The 19,436-nt window shown below is 47.6% G+C and overlaps 1 protein-coding gene across 1 annotated transcript in view; it reads right to left on the minus strand.

The window, feature by feature from the left end:
* Positions 1–1,424: 1,424 nt before the first annotated feature.
* Positions 1,425–19,436, minus strand: part of LOC140427339 (monocarboxylate transporter 13-like) — a 40,739-nt gene continuing 22,727 nt past the window's right edge. The window contains 7 exon segments of the mRNA XM_072512890.1: positions 1,425–1,631; positions 6,855–6,981; positions 8,532–8,697; positions 10,120–10,145; positions 10,852–11,581; positions 13,217–13,264; positions 18,452–18,459. Coding sequence (XP_072368991.1) covers positions 1,425–1,631; positions 6,855–6,981; positions 8,532–8,697; positions 10,120–10,145; positions 10,852–11,581; positions 13,217–13,264; positions 18,452–18,459 — 1,312 coding nt within the window.

The raw sequence follows: 19,436 nt of genomic DNA on the forward strand, positions 1-19,436 counted from the left end.
GGTGCCGTGCAAATAAAAGTTGTTGTTTTTCACTTTTTTTCTATATGCTCATGTAAGTCAGTACTATACGTACTGCGTCATATTATATACATCTCATATTATAAAATGCTGCATTTTGTCAAATAAACAGAAAAACTTGTTAATGAATAACATTTGATCATGCAATCATGAAATCCTGCTATTGATGGGCATCCTGTGAACAGGAGACAACAAGAATGTTTGTGAGCCCTCCGGTACCTGAGCAAATTGCTCCTTCTCTTCAATTTGAACTTTTGGAGAAGTTAGCAATAAGACATACTCAAGTCATATAGTGTATATCGTGAGCCAATTGCTCCTTACTTACTCTCTATGTACTATACATAAAGAAATTTCTAAAGAACATAGCACGATGCATTGATGTATATTATTCATAACCTGGAATGGGAACAAAGAATAATGTTGTGCGGGTCCATACCTGGTAGAATTTGACCCTGTTGTGTTCTAAGCCCTATATCTGACCTGCGCTCCTATCTAGGAAAACCTCATGCTGAAAACATCTTTCTCATTACTTCTATATCTTTCTGGGTACAACAATGTTCATAGTGTACATATCGCTGCAAATCCCTGAGCAAACATGTGTTGACTGTTGAGGTCAATGAAGAAGATGATGTATGATTCAGGCCTGGTGAAAATGGTACTGATGATCGGTTCAATGCAGTTGTGTATAAAGACTGGGAACTGCGGTTGGCATCGGCTGTGGAAGACTGGACAAAACTAGGGGTAAAGAAGTTAAGGGCTGTGGTGACTTAGGAAGGCATGGCCTCCTCATCTATCAAGCCCTGGTAAAGGAGGACGTAGAGGTCTAACTTGAAAAGCACAGCCTCCCGAATTATAGCTCTTCAAATAGCTCCAAGAAAGTGACTCTTGACCTTTACATGCTGACTGTTGGATATGAACTACTATCTTTGACAGGTGCTGCTGCTGGTGCTGAGGCTGCTATCCTGCTACGAAGAGATGTTTAGCACAGGAAGCTTTGAGGAGATGATCTAACAAAAAGTATGTAGGAAATTATATGGGAAATTGAAACTCACCTGGTAAACCAGATTGCCGAAAGATAGCCTGAATTTTAAAAAGTCAACCTCATTGCCGGATGAACTGAATCGGGCCTGCTTAAATATTTTGGGAGCGATGAAAAATTCCACCCAAAATCTTTTTTTGAATAAATTACTTTTTGTTTCAATTGTGCATTTAGTGAAATCATAAGACAGCTGATGTTTAATTAGCCTGCCTGACACTCGCTAAAGACCCGTGACACTAGTGATCGGAGCTTTAGTATATTTCATAGCGCAGTGGGACAGCGAATGCAATAAGGGTCAAATGGAGCCCCCAGATCATCAAATGGAGAGATTCATCTGAAGTAAAACTCTAAACATTGTTTAAGATCTTCATTCAGATACTTCAGACTCTGTGCCATTCGTTCCATCGGTGCCAAGCTTCCCTTTCTCTGCTTCTTCCTGAGGTTGGCATTGAGAAATAAACTTTTCCATCTCCTTCTCCGCGTCTTGACTGAAATTCGGCTCATGATCCAAGAAGTAGTCAGCTAACATGAGAAAGCAAACGGCAATAAACAGCCCTCCTCCACCAACATAGAACTGTAGAGGCATAGAAACCCTAAAAACATGGTTTTACTCCATTTACTTCTATTTTTTCCATGATCCATGAAAACAAAGAACAAAGAAATGTACAGCACAGGAACAGGCCCTTCGGCCCTCCAAGCCCGTGCCGACCATACTGCCCGACTATACTACAATCTTCTACACTTCCTGGGTCCGTATCCTTCTATTCCCATCCTATTCATATATTTGTCAAGATGCCCCTTAAATGTCCCTATCGTCCCTGCCTCCACTACCTCCTCCGGTAGTGAGTTCCAGGCACCCACTACCCTCTGCGTAAAAAACTTGCCTCGTACATCTACTCTAAACTTTGCCCCTCTCACCTTAAACCTATGCCCCCTAGTAATTGACCCCTCTACCCTGGGGAAAAGCCTCTGACTATCCACTCTGTCTATGCCCCTCATAATTTTGTATACCTCTATCAGGTCGCCCCTCAACCTCCTTCGTTCCAGTGAGAACAAACCGAGTTTATTCAATCGCTCCTCATAGCTTATGCCCTCCATACCAGGCAACATTCTGGTAAATCTCTTCTGCACCCTCTCTAAAGCCTCCACATCCTTCTGGTAGTGTGGCGACCAGAATTGAACACTATACTCCAAGTGTGGCCTAACTAAGGTTCTATACAGCTGCAACATGACTTGCCAATTCTTATACTCAATGCCCCGGCCAATGAAGGCAAGCATGCCGTATGCCTTCTTGACTACCTTCTCCACCTGTGTAGCCCCTTTCAGTGATCTGTGGACCTGTACTCCTAGATCTCTTTGACTTTCAATACTCTTGAGGGTTCTACCATTCACTGTATATTCCCTACCTGCATTAGCCCTTCCAAAATGCATTACCTCACATTTGTCCAGGTTAAACTCCATCTGCCATCTCTCCGCCCAAGTCTCCAGACAATCTAAATCCTGCTGTATCCTCAGACAGTCCTCATCGCTATCCGCAATTCCACCAACCTTTGTGTCGTCTGCAAACTTACTAATCAGACCAGTTACATTTTCCTCCAAATCATTTATATATACTACAAAGAGCAAAGGTCCCAGCACTGATCCCTGTGGAACACCACTGGTCACAGCCCTCCAATTAGAAAAGCATCCCTCCATTGCTACCCTCTGCCTTCTATGGCCTAGCCAGTTCTGTATCCACCTTGCCAGTTCACCCCTGATCCCGTGTGACTTCACCTTTTGTACTAGTCTACCATGAGGGACCTTGTCAAAGGCCTTACTGAAGTCCATATAGACAACATCTACTGCCCTACCTGCATCAATCATCTTAGTGACCTCCTCGAAAAACTCTATCAAGTTAGTGAGACACGACCTCCCCTTCACAAAACCGTGCTGCCTCTCACTAATACGTCCATTTGCTTCCAAATGGGAGTAGATCCTGTCTCGAAGAATTCTCTCCAGTAATTTCCCTACCACTGAAGTAAGGCTCACCGGCCTGTAGTTCCCGGGATTATCCCTGCCACCCTTCTTAAACAGAGGAACAACATTGGCTATTCTCCAGTCCTCCGGGACATCCCCTGAAGACAGCGAGGATCCAAAGATTTCTGTCAAGGCCTCAGCAATTTCCTCTCCAGCCTCCTTCAGTATTCTGGGGTAGATCCCATCCGGCCCTGGGGACTTATCTACCTTAATATTTTTTAAGACACCCAACACCTCGTCTTTTTGGATCACAATGTGACCCAGGCTATCTACACCCCCTTCTCCAGACTCAACATCTACCAATTCCTTCTCTTTGGTGAATACTGATGCAAAGTATTCATTTAGTACCTCGCCCATTTCCTCTGGCTCCACACATAGATTCCCTTGCCTATCCTTCAGTGGGCCAACCCTTTCCCTGGCTACCCTCTTGCTTTTTATGTAAGTGTAAAAAGCCTTGGGATTTTCCTTAACCCTATTTGCCAATGACTTTTCATGACCCCTTCTAGCCCTCCTGACTCCTTGCTTAAGTTCCTTCCTACTTTCCTTATATGCCACACAGGCTTCGTCTGTTCCCAGCCTTTTAGCCCTGACAAATGCCTCCTTTTTCTTTTTGACGAGGCCTACAATATCACTCGTCATCCAAGGTTCCCGAAAATTGCCGTATTTATCTTTCTTCCTCACAGGAACATGCCTGTCCTGTATTCCTTTCAACTGACACTTGAAAGCCTCCCACATGTCAGATGTTGATTTGCCCTCAAACATCCGCCCCCAATCTATGTTCTTCAGTTCCCGCCTAATATTGTTATAATTAGCCTTCCCCCAGTTTAGCACATTCATCCTCGGACCACTCTTATCCTTGTCCACCAGTACTTTAAAACTTACTGAATTGTGGTCACTGTTACCGAAATGCTCCCCTACTGAAACATCTACCACCTGGCCGGGCTCATTCCCCAATACCAGGTCCAGTACCGCCCCTTCCCTAGTTGGACTGTTTACATATTGTTTTAAGAAGCCCTCCTGGATGCTCCTTACAAACTCTGCCCCGTCTAAGCCCCTGGCACTAAGTGAGTCCCAGTCAATATTGGGGAAGTTGAAGTCTCCCATCACCACAACCCTGTTGTTTTTACTCTTTTCCAAAATCTGTCTACCTATCTGCTCCTCTATCTCCCGCTGGCTGTTGGGAGGCCTGTAGTATACCCCCAACATTGTGACTGCACCCTTCTTATTCCTGATCTCTACCCATATAGCCTCACTGCCCTCTGAGGTGTCTTCTCGCTGTATAGCTGTGATACTCTCCTGAACAAGTAGCGCAACTCCGCCTCCCCTTTTACATCCCCCTCTATCCCGCCTGAAACATCTAAATCCTGGAACGTTTAGCTGCCAATCCTGCCCTTCCCTCAACCAGGTCTCTGTAATGGCAACAACATCATAGTTCCAAGTAGTAATCCAAGCTCTAAGTTCATCTGCCTTACCCGTAATGCTCCTTGCATTAAAACATATGCACTTCAGGCCACCAGGCCCGCTGTGTTCAGCAACTTCTCCCCGTCTGCGCTGCCTCAGAGCCACACTGTCCCTATTCCCTAGTTCTCCCTCAATGCTCTCACCTTCTGACCTATTGCTCCCGTGCCCACCCCCCTGCCATACTAGTTTAAACCCTCCCGTGTGACACTAGCAAACCTCGCGGCCAGGATATTTATGCCTCTCCGGTTTAGATGCAACCCGTCCATCTTATACAGGTCACACCTGCCCCGGAAGAGCTCCCAGTGGTCCAGATAACAGAAACCCTCCCTCCTACACCAGCTGTTTAGCCACGTGTTTGTCTGCTCTATCTTCCTATTTCTAGCCTCACTGGCACGTGGCACAGGGAGTAATCCCGAGATTACAACCCTCGAGGTCCTGTCTTTTAACTTTCTGCCTAGCTCCCTGAACTCCTGCTGCAGGACCTCATGCCCCTTCCTGCCTATGTCGTTAGTACCAATATGTACAACGACCTCTGCCTGTTTGCCCTCCCCCTTCAGGATTCCCTCTACCCGTTCGGAGACATCCTGGACCCTGGCACCAGGGAGGCAACATACCATCCTGGAGTCTCTTTCACGTCCACAGAAGCGCCTATCTGTGCCCCTGACTATAGAGTCCCCTATAACTATTACTCTTCTGCGCTTTGACCCTCCCTTCTGAACATCAGAGCCAGCCGTGGTGCCACTGCTCTGGCTGCTGCTGTTTTCCCCTGATAGGCTATCCCCCCCGACAGTATCCAAAGGGGTATATCTGTTCGAGAGGGGGACAACCACAGGGGATTCCTGCACTGACTGCCTGCCCTTTCTGGTGGTCACCCATTTCTCTGCCTGCACCTTGGGTGTGACCACACTTACATAACTGCGATCTATGACGCTTTCCGCCACCTGCATGCTCCTAAGTGCATCCAATTGCTGCTCCAACCGAACCATGCGGTCTGTGAGGAGCTGCAGTTGGGTGCACTTTCTGCAGATGAAGCCATCCGGGACGCTGGAAGCCTCCCGGACCTGCCACATCTCACAGTCAGAGCACAGCACCCCTCTAACTGACATTGCGGCAATTAATTAAAATTAAAATTTGTCTTTTTTTTTTTATAGATACTTTTTTTAAATTTCAAAGTTACTGTCAACTATCTGTTTCCTAGCACTAGATTTCTAATAGAAATGCGATAGCTAACTATAATATTCTCCGATCTCTGGCTTAGATATCCTCTAAATTATAATTAAGTTATTATGTTTAATTAGTTCCCAAATACTCAAAAAAATTTAGGTTAGAATCCCAACCAGCCACTCAGGTCACAGCTTTTCTGTGATGTCACTTCAGTTTCCCCCCGACACACACAATTTGAAAAACAGGTATAAAAGTAAAAATCACTTGCTTACCTTCTGAGATGTTCTCAGGTTCTCTCGCTGACAGAGACTGCTCCTCCACCTCCAATCCTTGGCCTGCACAATGCTAATAATATATAATATAATATGGCACTTACCTTACACCAATGGGTCTTATTATTAGGTTAGAGGAGGAGGGTGGGTGGGAGACACTACACGTGTAGTGTCTCGGGTTTCCTCTCCACCAGAATTTATTGGTTGGGGGGGGGGGGGGGGGGGGGGGGCTTGCCAGAGGTCGAACTTCCGGTTCCCGCCGAAATCCAAAGGGCTGCTCCTGTAAAGGTAAGGTTTTTAAACACACTACTCACCTCCAAGAAGGCCCCTGCGCACCGCTGCCGCCGAAATCCAAAGGGCTGCTCCTGTAAAGGTAAGTGCTTTTAAACTAACTACTCACCTCCCAGAAGGCCCCTGCGCACCGCTGCCGCCGAAATCCAAAGGGCTGCTCCTGTAAAGGTAAGTGCTTTTAAATTCACTACTCACCTCCCAGAAGGCCCCTGCGCACCGCTGCCGCCGAAATCCAAAGGGCTGCTCCTGTAAAGGTAAGTGCTTTTAAACTAACTACTCACCTCCCAGAAAACCTCAATGACACTTCACCACTTTTAGTAAATAATCTGACCGAGGGAGCTCTCCATGTGGGCACTGTTGATCACTCAACAGAAAGCCCATTGCAACCTGGAAGTAACCTTCACTAGAGGTTGGGATTCTTCTACCTTAGTTACAAGTAACCATAGAATTCAATGTCTTAATGTGTAGCGTGGTCTCCACTCGACAAATAGTGAGAAGCTTCTGTATTAGGTATGAAATGGATGTTCTATGCTCCAGTATTAACTCTATAACCACGTGGGAGTCCTTACAACTTGGCTTTGGTTAACCCTTACCCAAATCGTCTGGGCTTTGTAAGGTGGAGTGTATTCCTTTGGGAAAGAGTATTTTGCACTATATTTGGCAAACTGAAACTCTCTCTTATCTGCTGTCATACTCGATTGATTATTGATGTTTAGATTTCTGCCAATCGTCAGTTGACCAGAAAAAACAAATTAAAATACATAACTGCTTAGTCTAATTTTAAATTTTGTTATTAGAACTTTTCCACTGCAATCAAAAAAATATTGGGCAAAATTCTCTGTTTGAGAGAATAAGTATCGACGCCAGGACTGAATTGCTGGCAGTTTGTGTTCCCGTTGGGGTCGCCAGTTTTGGAGCAATTCAGGTTCCCATTGGGGTCGCCAGTTTTGGAGCAATTCAAGATATGCTAAAGACTGGCATGCATTCCAAGCAATTTCCTGACCACTGAGCTTTCTAACCATTGGGGCCGGAGTTAGCGCCAAAGAGTCTGGTAGCTGGAGCTGTTTTTAAGCGTTCCATTTACCACATACTTACTGTAGCCACCAAGATGGCTCAGGGAAGACCTGCCACTGAGGTTGGGAGTGTGAGGTGGACCCTCAGTTCCATGCCGGTGAGGAGAGGAGGGACGCCCTCTTCCCCAACGTGGGCTGCAAATTCACGCCTTCCCTCCTGAACACTGCCTGGGAGGTGGTGGCAGGGGCAGTCAGCACTGCCAGTCTCACCAGGAGGAGACAGCTGGTGATGCGGAGGGATGGGGGGTGGTCACTGGTGAGTTCTCTGCCCTGAGAAAACCTGGGTGGGCTCCCAGATGACCAGAGGTCTTCTGAGCATTTAAAGGACACAGGCAGCCCTCAGCAGTGTGAGCAGCCAGGAGCCTGTAAGTAGCACCAAAGGGGGGCATTTAAAAGACAGACTGCAACAATGGCGGTCTGAGCCAGGCCACCCCGATTCCGAGGGGAACGCCCTGAGTCCATGGACTTAGCACCAAGTCACTAACCTCTACTGCCCCTGGCCCGGGCAGCCATCCCCTAGCAAACCCGCCAGTGTTCAACGCATTTTCTTTTTTTTTTAGCTTCCAGCTCCCCCTCCGCAGCTTTGACGGCCAGTCCACATTTGTAAATACTTGTAGTAAATCCTCCCCCACAAGACCTCCGCCTGAGAGGAGCGGATCATCGAGGAAGGGCGGGGCATACTGTGTCCAACCCGAAAATCACATCTAAATGCATGCAAATGCTGGTTTTGCCTGCTGTTGCTGGCTCGGGGTGCAAACCTCGTTATCGTCACCAGTGAGGGACCAGGGCATGGCGCCCAAATCGGTGCCGGGTGCAGACCACGATTTTGGCCGGACTCCTGATTCTCTGCCTGCTTGTGGGTCACGTTTGCGGCATCGCAAGGCGGAGAATTTAGCCAATTATATTTCCCAGGCAACTAATGCAACAGTTTTGATGTCACACACAATTAAAACAGTCACGAGTAAAAATCATAAATCAATAAAACTAACAAGAATCATGGTCACACAGGGGAGGTAGTGGCACAGTGCCATGCTCTGGGGCCCCAGGTTCGAATCCCGCCATTGCAGATAGTGAAATTTGAATTCAATAAAAAAAATCTGGAATTAAATTTTAAAAGGTGACCAGGAACCCATTGTCAATTGTTGTAAAATCCCATCTGGTTCACTAATGTCCTTGAGGGAAGGAAATCGTCCTTACCTGATCTGGTATACTTGTGACTCTGAAATGCTTTCAGGGATGGGCAATAAAAACTGGCCCAGCCAGCCATACCCACATCCCATGAACGAATAAAAAAAAAACACACTAATATTTGACAACTCTTTGACAACCATGTTGAAACAGTGTTTGCCGATCATTAAGTTTTCTTGTAGAATAATAAATTAAAGAAAATAATTTGAATTCTGACCTAGGGCACACGAACTGCCATTTATTGGTAATTCTTTAACCCATTGCAGTGCCAGTCATTTAGTAGCACTTGGCTTGTTTAGTGAGCGTTCAGTTACACAGCTCCGCTAGCTGACTATGTATATTTGTCACTGACACTCTTCTTGAAAAGGAAATGCATTTTAAACGCAATAACAAACCTTCATTTTGTGCCTAACACCACAATGGATAATGATTTATTTTCTTTGTAGTCAGATACCAAAGGAGCTCACCAGGTACACTGGGCGGGTTTCTCCATCCCACCGTGCCAGATTTCTGTTGCGGCACACCGTCGGGATTCTCTGTTTCGCCGGCTGGTCAATGGGGTTTACCATTATGGGGCAGCCCCATGCCGTCGGGAAACCCCCGGGTTGCCGGTAAAACGGAGAATCCCGACGGTGGAGAATACAGCCCATAATGTTTGAGGGTCTGAATGGCCAGGAGAGTCAAAATGACAGCTCTCGAGTTGGCTCATTTAAAAAAAATTAAATTTAGAGTACCCAATTCACTTTTTCCAATTAAGGGGCAATTTATCGTGGCGAATCCACCTCACCTGCACATCTTTTGGGTTGTGGGGGCGAAACCCACGCAAACACGGGCAGAATGTGCAAACTCCACGTGGACAGTGACCCAGAGCCAGGATTGAACCTGGGACCTCGGCGCCGTGAGGCAGCTGTGCTAACCACTGTGCCACCGTGCTGCCTAGTTGGCTCATTTTTGACAGGCAAAAAAAAGGAAACTCTCATCTCATTCAAAAGACATTTAAAAATATCTTTTTGAATAAATTTGTGTCAAAGTCCTGAATACACCTTGTGCCATTTTGCCTCCCAATGTAACATCAGGCACCCTGAGGTTACATTTTTGGGAGAGGCAGTGGCGTAGTGGTATTGTCACTGAACTAGAAAGCCAGAGGCTCAGAGCCATGATCTGGGGACCCAAGGTCAAATCTCGCCATGGCAGATGGTGACATTTCAATTCAATAAAAATATAGAATTTTAAAAGTCTAATGATGACCATGAAACCATTGTTCACTAATGTCCTTTAGGGAAGGAAATCCGCAGTCCTTACCTGGTCTGGCCTACATGTGACTCCAGACCTACAGCAATATGGCTGACTCTTAACTGCCCCCTCAAGGGCAATTCGGGATGGGCAATAAATGCTGGCACAGCCTGGGACACCTATGTCCCATGAACAAATATAGAAAAAAAATTCAGCATGTACCACAAGCACAGAAAAACTCTTATTTTCTCATTCTAATGAGGGATTTAGTAGGTTATTGACTATTCTTAAACCTTCTGTTATTCTGGATATAGAACCAGTGAAAAGTAAAGACAATCTGACAGATGAGGAAGAAGACCATTACCTGCCAGTGGCGGTCCGAAAAGACATGCAATGGGCGCGATTCTCCACTCCCGCGCCGGTTGGGACAATAGCCTGGGCCGCCAAAATTTCCCGGGACGCCGGTCCGACGCCCTCCCGCGATTCTCCCAAGCGGCGGGAATGGCCCGGTCGTGTTTCGCGGGCCGCAGGCCGGAGAATCGCCGGAGACACCGAAAATGGCGATTCACCGGCACCCCCGCTATTCTGATGCCCGGATGGGCCGAGCGGCCAGGCCAAAACGGCGGGTTCCCCCCGGCGCCGTCCACACCTGCTGGTTGCTGCCGTCGTGAGCGGTGCGTGAACGCTGGGGGGGCAGCCTGTGGGGGGGGCGAGGGGGGATCCTGCACCTTATCGTGCCCACCGATCGTCGAGCCGTCCTCTCTGAAGGAGGACCTCCTTCCTTCCGCGGCCCCGCAAGATCCGTCCGCCATCTTCTTGCGGGGCGGACTTAGAGAGGACGGCAACCACGCATGCGCGGGTTGGCACTGGCCAACCCGCGCATGCGCGGATGACGCCTGTTATGCGGCGCCAGCCGCGTCATCTATGCGGCGCCACCTTTACGCGGGCGACAAGGCCTGGCCCATGTAGATGACGCGGCCCCGATCCTGGCCCATTGTCAGGGCCTGAATCGGGACCGGGGCCGTTTTGCGCCGTCGTGAACATCGATGGCGTTCACGACGGCGCGGCCACTTCGGTGCGGGAGTGGAGAATCCCGCCAACGTTCCTGAAGAACATAATCAGCCCAAGCGCATTGTCCAGTTTCTCAACTCCCATCACATCGGTCAGAACCGTGACAATAATGGCCATCATGGTCCCGATGAAAAAGCCACAGGTATAACTGAAGATTACGAGAAGGGTGTAACTCTTAGCCACAGGAAAAAGCAGGAGAGCGATGCTTAAAATCGTAATCAATATTGTTGTAAGGCGGATTGATTTCATAAGGCGCAAGTTGGCTAACCAACCACAGCTGAGACGCCCAATGGAGTCCCCTGCTGACCAATAGGACATCAATAAAGCTGCTTGAAAATGCTCGATCCTAATGTTTTGAGCATGAGGAATTAAATAGATGGCAGGGATAAAGAATCCCGCGACAGAGAAAAATCCAAAGAAGGCCATACAAATAAACTTTGGTTGTTTCAGAAGGGGCAAATCAAAAAAATGAGCAAGGTTCTTCTTGCGATCTGGACTTGCGCGACTCAAATCTTTCCTGGAGGTTGAGGCAGATGATGATGTAAAAGTCAGATATTTCTTCTGTGGCTGATATGGTCTCATCAGAGCTCCACAGACACAGAGGTTCAGCTGGATACCAGCAATGATCATCATTGCCTGTCACCATGACATTTGATCGACGAGCCACTGGTAGAATGGCGTGAAGGTGAAGGTGAAGACACATTCTCCACAACTGGCAATGGCGCTGGCCAATGGCTTCCGTTCTCTGAAGTATTCTGGAAAGACACTGCTTGATTAGGAATAGTCAGCACGGATTTGTGAGGGGTAGGTCTTGCCTTACAAGTCTTATTGAATTCTTTGAGGAGGTGACCAAGCATGTGGATGAAGGTAAAGCAGTGGATGTAGTGTACATGGATTTTAGTAAGGGATTTGATAAGGTTCCCCATGGTAGGCTTATGCAGAAAGTAAGGAGGCATGGGATAGTGGGAAATTTGGCCAGTTGGATAACGAACTGGCTAACCGATAGAAGTCAGAGAGTGGTGGTGGATGGCAAATATTCAGCCTGGATCCCAGTTACCAGTGGCATACTGCAGGGATCAGTTCTGGGTCCTCTGCTGTTTGTGATTTTCATTAATGACTTGGATGAGGGAGTTGAAGGGTGGGTTAGTAAATTTGCAGACGATACGAAGATTGGTGGAGTTGTGGATAGTGAGGAGGGCTGTTGTTGGCTGCAAAGAGACATAGATAGGATGCAGAGCTGGGCTGAGAAGTGGCAGATGGAGTTTAACCCTGAAAAGTGTGAGGTTGTCCATTTTGGAAGGACAAATATGAATGCGGAATACAGGGTTAACGGTAGAGTTCTTGGCAATGTGGAGGAGCAGAGAGATCTTGGGGTCTATGTTCATACATCTTTGAAAGTTGCCACACAAGTGGATAGAGCTGTGAAGAAGGCCTATGGTGTGCTGGCATTCATTAACAGAAGGATTGAATTTAAGAGCCGTGAGGTGATGATGCAACTGTACAAAACTTTGGTAAGGCCACATTTGGAGTACAGTTCTGGTCGCCTCATTTTAGGAAGGATGTGGAAGCTTTGGAAAAGGTGCAAAGGAGATTTACCAGGATGTTGCCTGGAATGGAGAGTAGGTCTTACGAGGAAAGGTTGAGGGTGCTAGGCCTTTTGTCATTAGAACGGAGAAGGATGAGGGGCGACTTGATAGATGTTTATAAGATGATCAGGGGAATAGATAGAGTAGACAGTCAGAGCCTTTTTCCCCGGGTGGAACAAACCATTACAAGGGGACATAAATTTAAGGTGAATGGTGGAAGATATAGGTGGGATGTCAGAGGTAGGTTCTTTACCCAGAGTGTAGTGGGGGCATGGAATGCACTGCCTGTGGAAGTAGTTGAGTTGGAAACATTAGGGACCTTCAAGCAGCTATTGGATAGGTACATGGATTATGGTAGAATGATATAGTGTAGATTAATTTGTTCTTAAGGGCAGCACGGTAGCATTGTGGATAGCACAATTGCTTCACAGCTCCAGGGTCCCAGGTTCGATTCCGGCTTGGGTCACTGTCTGTGCGGAGTCTGCACATCCTCCCCGTGTGTGGGTGGGTTTCCTCCGGGTGCTCCGGTTTCCTCCCACAGTCCAAAGATGTGCAGGTTAGGTGGATTGGTCATGATAAATTGCCCTTAGTGTCCAAAATTGCCCTTAGTGTTGGGTGGAGGTGTTGACCTTGGGTAGGGTGCTCTTTCCAAGAGCCGGTGCAGACTCAATGGGCCGAATGGCCTCCTTCTGAACTGTAAATTCTATGATAATCTATGATTAATCTAGGACAAAGGTTTGGCACATCGTGGGCTGAAGGGCCTGTTCTGTGCTGTATTTTTCTATGTTCTATCTATGTTCTATTGGGTGACTAGACTTACTGAGGGGATCCAAGCAAATCCATTCCCCAAACCTGAAGGGAAAAATAAGACATATTTTTTAAAAATATCTTACAGATTGAAAATCATTAACTGACAGCCTAGGTAAACCAAATTAATCGCAAAAGTTACAACAGTTGCATTTTGGTCCCCAAAATCATTTCTCAAATTCCTTCTGTTCTCGCAGCAACGAACATGGTTAAAGTTGGAGGGCATCTGGCTTTGGTACTGTCTTTTTCAATCTCACCCTATGGTAACCCTGATTTCAATCCATTTGGAAAGAAGATTTGCGGAGGATGCTGGGACAGTGAGTAAATTTAAGGAGGAGTTAGACAGATTTTTCATTGGTAATGGGATGAAGGGTTATGGAGAACGTGCAGAATGAGATCAGCCATGATTGAATGACGGAGCAGACTCGATGGGCCAAATTGGCTAATTCTACTCCTATATCTTATGAACTTATGAACTTATAACCTTGGAACCTTTCACAGATTTGCAGAATATGAGTCCTGTGCTCACATTCTATCTGCACATTCATGGAGTGGTCACTCTTCCTATTCACAAAGGCACCTGGCTGACCCACTGGGACCTTGGATAGCCACATGAATGCAGTCCACGGCACCATAGATATGGTAGAACCCAGCAATAGATGAGAGGCCTCTGGTTTGCTCAACCTGGTTGAGTCTGTCCAGTACTGAATGAATGTGAGGGCCCAAACCACAGAACAATAGTTGAGGAGCTTGACGCAGCTTTGGACAGCTGATTGGGAAATTGCACACAAATCACCCACAGACCCCTGGAATAATCCAAATTCATAAAATGGAGGTTTACTGTGACCTTCAGAGCCATTGGGGGCTCACCCAAATAGTTGGAGACAATATCTAGCCCCATCATGTGGCACAATGATGTCACTGAGTCCCGCAGCACTGGACCTCGGACATGTTGAGGTAGCTGGATCAGTGCCTTTACACTCTGGCAGTAGGATAGTGACACTTTCCGTCTTGCTATCTTTGCTGGCCCTGCAGCCCCTGTTCCTGCGAGTCCCATCCCACAGATCGCTCCATGCGTCACTGCCTGCGGACACCTGGCATCTTCTCCCTTTGGCCCCTCTCTTTCTCCTCAGAGGAGATGCCCCCAGCAGTACACAACCCTCACCTGCTGAAATGCGCTGCCCCGTGCACTGAAGGCTGCAACAGGCAGAAATGCTCCAACATAGTTGGCAAAACAAATGAGCCCTCAGAACAAGGCGAAGAAAGCAAATGCTTAAGAAAATGGAAGAAAAGGTGTGAAATCTCTAGACTAAAGCAACAGCAAGCTCTCATCTTAACAACTCGTGCAGCCAATGTTCCATCCCCCTTTTATCCCACCCTAGGATGAGAAAAGTGAATAAACGGAATGGTCACCTGTCCGTGTTTCCCGCGCGCCGACCTTAAAATCACACGGGTAACATAGAATTCCAGACGTTCAGCCTCTTAATTGCCTTAACTGGCTGATTCACATCTGCCAATTGAAATATTGCATGAGCGAGCGATGACGTTGGGACGAGCGCCTCATGTTTTTTCACATGATTTCAGGTCGGATGTGCACTTGTCTACACAGCATTTAATTATGGCCACTGTTGAAGGAAACTCACTGTTTTCAATAAATTTAAAGAACATACATATGATTTCACTAAAAATAACAAACATGAAACTCTCTCCCTCACTTGATGACCATGTCCAACAAGAGAGAATCAAACCATCGCCCCTTGACATCCAATGGCATTACTACCACTGAATCCCCCACTATCAACATCCTGGGAGTTACCATTGACCAGAAATTGAACTGGACTATCCATTTGAATACTATGGCTACAAGAGCAGGTCAGAGGCTAGGAATCCTATGGAGAGTTACTCAGCTCCTAACTTCCCAAAGCCTGTCCACCACCTGTAAGGCACAGTCAGGAGTGTGATGGAATACTCCCCAGTTGCCTGGATGAGTGCAGCTCCAACTACACTCATGAAGCTCGACATCATCCAGGACAAAGTAGTCACTTGATTGACACCCATTCCACAAGCATTCCACAAGCACAGTAGCAGTAGTGTGTATCATCTACAAGATGCACTGCAGGAGCTCACCAAGGCTCCTTCGGCAGCATCTTCCAACTGCATGACAATCTAGAACATGTTTTTTCAAAGTGTGGGTCACGACCTGTGGGCGGGTGTTGGGATGGTCGCAGAGTGATCAGTCACACTATTTCCGTGTTGGCCCCCCATCGCAGGAGAAATACCCAACACCCGCTACCAGCTTTTACATTGAGAATGGTGGCTGCTGCCTCCTTTTAAATGGAACAACATGAGTCTTCCGGCCAGAATCGGTAGCAGTGAGCAGGTCAGGCACCCTGTACTCACACTTGACATCAAGTGCCCTTCAGGTACATGCTTTTGGCACCAAATCACAGAGCAGTGTTACTTCCATTTTGCAGCTGCTGGCAAGTGAACTTTGAAGATGAATGGTTTTCTTAAAAGTGTGAGAGAGCCCGAGACTCAAATAGCTAGTGTACCTACTGGACAGGATTTCACAACAGAATCTGCTGGGGAGAGGTGCTCAGGAATATCCAGGGCAGGACAGCAGTGCTAGTGTTAGCTCTGTTCAGAGCGCCAGGCCCTCTGGTTAACAACCTAAAAAGAAGAAACTTAACTCGGGAGCAAAGCAGTATAAAGATGATTTCTTGAGGTATGCTTTTGTCAATTGTTCCGATGCAAATAAGGATGCAAAGCCCCTGTGTATTATATGAATGGAAGTACTGGCAAATGAGAGGAAAAGTTTAAGATTTTGAAAGAGAAGTGGTTGGTGAAAAATTCCTTTTGAGGTTGAGACCCCAGAGTCAGTTATTAACTTGGAGCTGGCTCTAAATTAAAAGACTATGCTGCTATAGCTGACATGTAATCCCACATTAAAAACACGCAAAACCCATGAGGCTGTCATCATTCTGGCGTAGCATCTCCCAGAAGTATCCAGTGCTGAGTAAAACAAGCATTTTGTTGCTATTTCCCTTCACAACAGCCTACATGTGCAAAGCTGGATTTTCTGTTTTCATAACGATGAAGATGGCAAAAATGAGCTGGCTGAACTCTGCACCTGATATGCACATTGTTCTCTCCTCCTTTAAACCTGATTCAAGTGAGATTTTTAGGAACAAGCAGGCTCCCCTTTCGCATTAAAGGTAAGCAAATGTGTCGTGGGTCACAAATGTCAGCTGGTGTGGGTCGCAAAGGTCGGCTAGTGTAGGTAGCAAAACGTGGCAGTTTGGCAAAAGAGGGTCCCAAGAAAAAAAGTTGGAAACCACAGGTCAGCCAGCAAACCTGCCGCCCTGCCAAGGGAGATGCCAGCCCAGAGCTAGGATGCTCCACTTAGAACAACCTGATGATGAGGTATGTATGCAATTGCATTGCACAAGTCGCCCCCATCAGGATTACTGTCCAAGTAAACAGCCATCAGTTACAGATGGAATTGGACAGGGGGAAACCGCAGTTTCAATAATAGGAAGGTAGACCTTTGAGAGAATCAGGACTGGAGTTCAACAGTTGAGTTTATGGGACACTGAGGTAAAGCTAGCGGGCACGGTGATGACACCAGTTACTTATGAGCAGCAGTTTATTAGGCTGCCGTTAATAATAGCGAAGGGTCCTGGACCGAGTCTGCTGGGCCGGGACTGGTTACAACGCCTCCGGCAACAGATCTTCCATCTGGGCACTGGAAGACTTTATGAAATTTTGGGGAAGTACCCAGGAATCTTCCAGGAGGGCCTGGGCAAAATTAAGGGGGCCATGGCCAAGAAATATGTGGACACTGAGCCCCAGCCAAAGTATTTCCAGGTCCCCTATGCACTGCTAGCGAAAGTCGTGGATGAACTCAATGATTGGAAGACCTCATTATCATCCAACCGGTGTGGTTTGCTGATTGGGCAGCGCCGGTCGTCCCGGTACTAAAATCTAACAAAACCGTACATCCGTGCGGAGATTATAAATTGTCTGTAAACAAGGCCGCCCTACTGGACAGGTATCCAATGGATAGAAGGTGGATGAGCGAAACTGGCTGGCGGTCATTCCTTTTCCAAGCCCAACATGAGCCACGCTCCAGCTGGTGCTGGACACCGATTCCAGGCATGAAGTAACCATTAATACCCTCAGGGGCTTCCAGGAGTACACAAGGTTGTGGCTTGGAGTATTGTCAGCTTGTGCAATATTTCAGCGCATATGAAGAACATCCTGAGAGGGCTACCAAGTGTAGCAGTCTACCTGGACTGCATCCTGGTCACCGGAACCATGGAAAAGGAGCATCTGAGAAACCTGGAGGGAGTCTTCCATCGGTTTCCCGAGACTTACGTCTGCCTCAAGATGGGAAGTGTGTTTCTACGTTAAGGAAGTTACATACTTGGACCATTGCGTAGATCAGGAGGAACTACACCCAGTTGCGAAGTTGTGGGCAATAAAGCAAGTCCCCACACTGGAAAATGCGACAGAGTTACGGTCGTTCTTGGATTTTGTAAACTACAACTGGAAATTTATTCCTGACTGAGCAACCACAATTGCCCCATTGCACACATTGATGAAGAAACACTAAGAATGGGCGTGGATAGCAGCTCAGGAGGAGGCCTTTGTCAGGGTGAAGCAGCAGCTAATTCCTTTGGGGTTATTGATGCATTACAACTCCTCATAGCCCCTTATGCGTTGCCACTCCTTATGTAATCGGAGCAGTGTTGTCTCACCGCATGGCTGGCAGTAAGGAAAGACTGGCAGCATGTGCGCCAAGGACTTTAGCTGCTCACATTGAAAAAGAAGGTTTGGACATCGTATTTGCGGTGAAGAAATTTCATCAGTATTTGTATGGGCATCGATTCACCATTGTGATGGACCATAAACCATTGCTGGGAATTTTAGAGAAAACGATGCAATCCTGCCCGGATTCAACGATGGGCACTGCTGTTGCTAGCAGCGTACGAGTACGCATTCGAGCACCATCCAGATACGCAGACGCGGCCACACTGAGCAGGCTCCCGCTGCCAACACGCCCTCTGTCTATAACGAGGACCGACAAAGTCATTTTGACGCTCAATTTCATGGCCACTTTGTCGGTCACCGCTGCCCGGATATTCAACTGGACGCAAAAGGATTCCATACTGGCGAAAGTACCCCACCGTTGTCTTACATGGGGGCCAGCAAGGGAAGCTGCCCGAGGACCTATGAGTCTTTGACCCAAGGTGCAGGAGCTCAGAGTGGAAGGCAACACCCTCCTCTGGGAGCCTGTGTCATGGGCCCAAGCCAGGTCAGACAGGCGATTCTCCAAGATCTGCACAACGGACACCCAGGGGTGTTGAAAATGATGCTGGCCAGAAGTTATGTGTGATGGCCAGGCCTGAATGAATGACTGACCCAATAATGCATCACATGCCAGGAGTAGCATAAGCAATCCACCAGCCATCCCGCTACATCCATGGGAATGGCCAGGCTGGCCTTGGGTGTGCCTAAACGCCAATTTTGCCGGACCTATCCAAGTGTTGATGGTTCTACTCATAGTAGACATCCACTCCAAGTGGCTGGAAGCCCATCAGATAGCGTCCACCCGCCAAAGGCCATGGTTGAGAAGCTATGGCTTTCCTTCAGCAGCCACATCCTGGAGATGTTAGTCACAGACAACAGCACCAGTGACGGATTTGAAGGCTTTATGAAGGCAAACAGAGTGCGGCACATTGGCGTGAGCCGTATCACCCTTCCTCGAATGGGCTGATCGAGTGAGCGATGCAGATCTTCAAGAGAGGAATGGAGAAACAGACCATGGCATCTGTGAAGGTGCGATTGGCACAGTTATTCTTTAGCTACCAGAGCACGTCACATGCCGTGACAGGTGGAGAGCCGAAGGGACTGTTGATGTGCCGGAGGCTCTGGATCCGCCTCAGCCTCACATTCCCCCCGATATTGGCAGGAAAGTCAGGACCTGTGTGGTAGTATGTATTAAGGGTCACGTGGGACTGGAAGCCCTAATGTCATTGGCTGACAGATCCCGGGTCCTGGTTGGCCGTTGACCTCTAGCTCCGCCCTGAAGGCGGAGTATAAGAAGCCGGAGTCCTCCCCCGCAGGCCATTCTACTATCGAGCTGCGGGGGAACAGACACGCTTAATAAAGCCTCATCGACTTCACTCTATTCGTCTCACGGAGTCTTTGTGCG

This window comes from Scyliorhinus torazame, chromosome 7 (genome assembly GCF_047496885.1).
Source record: "Scyliorhinus torazame isolate Kashiwa2021f chromosome 7, sScyTor2.1, whole genome shotgun sequence".
NCBI classification, from domain to species: Eukaryota; Metazoa; Chordata; class Chondrichthyes; order Carcharhiniformes; family Scyliorhinidae; genus Scyliorhinus; species Scyliorhinus torazame.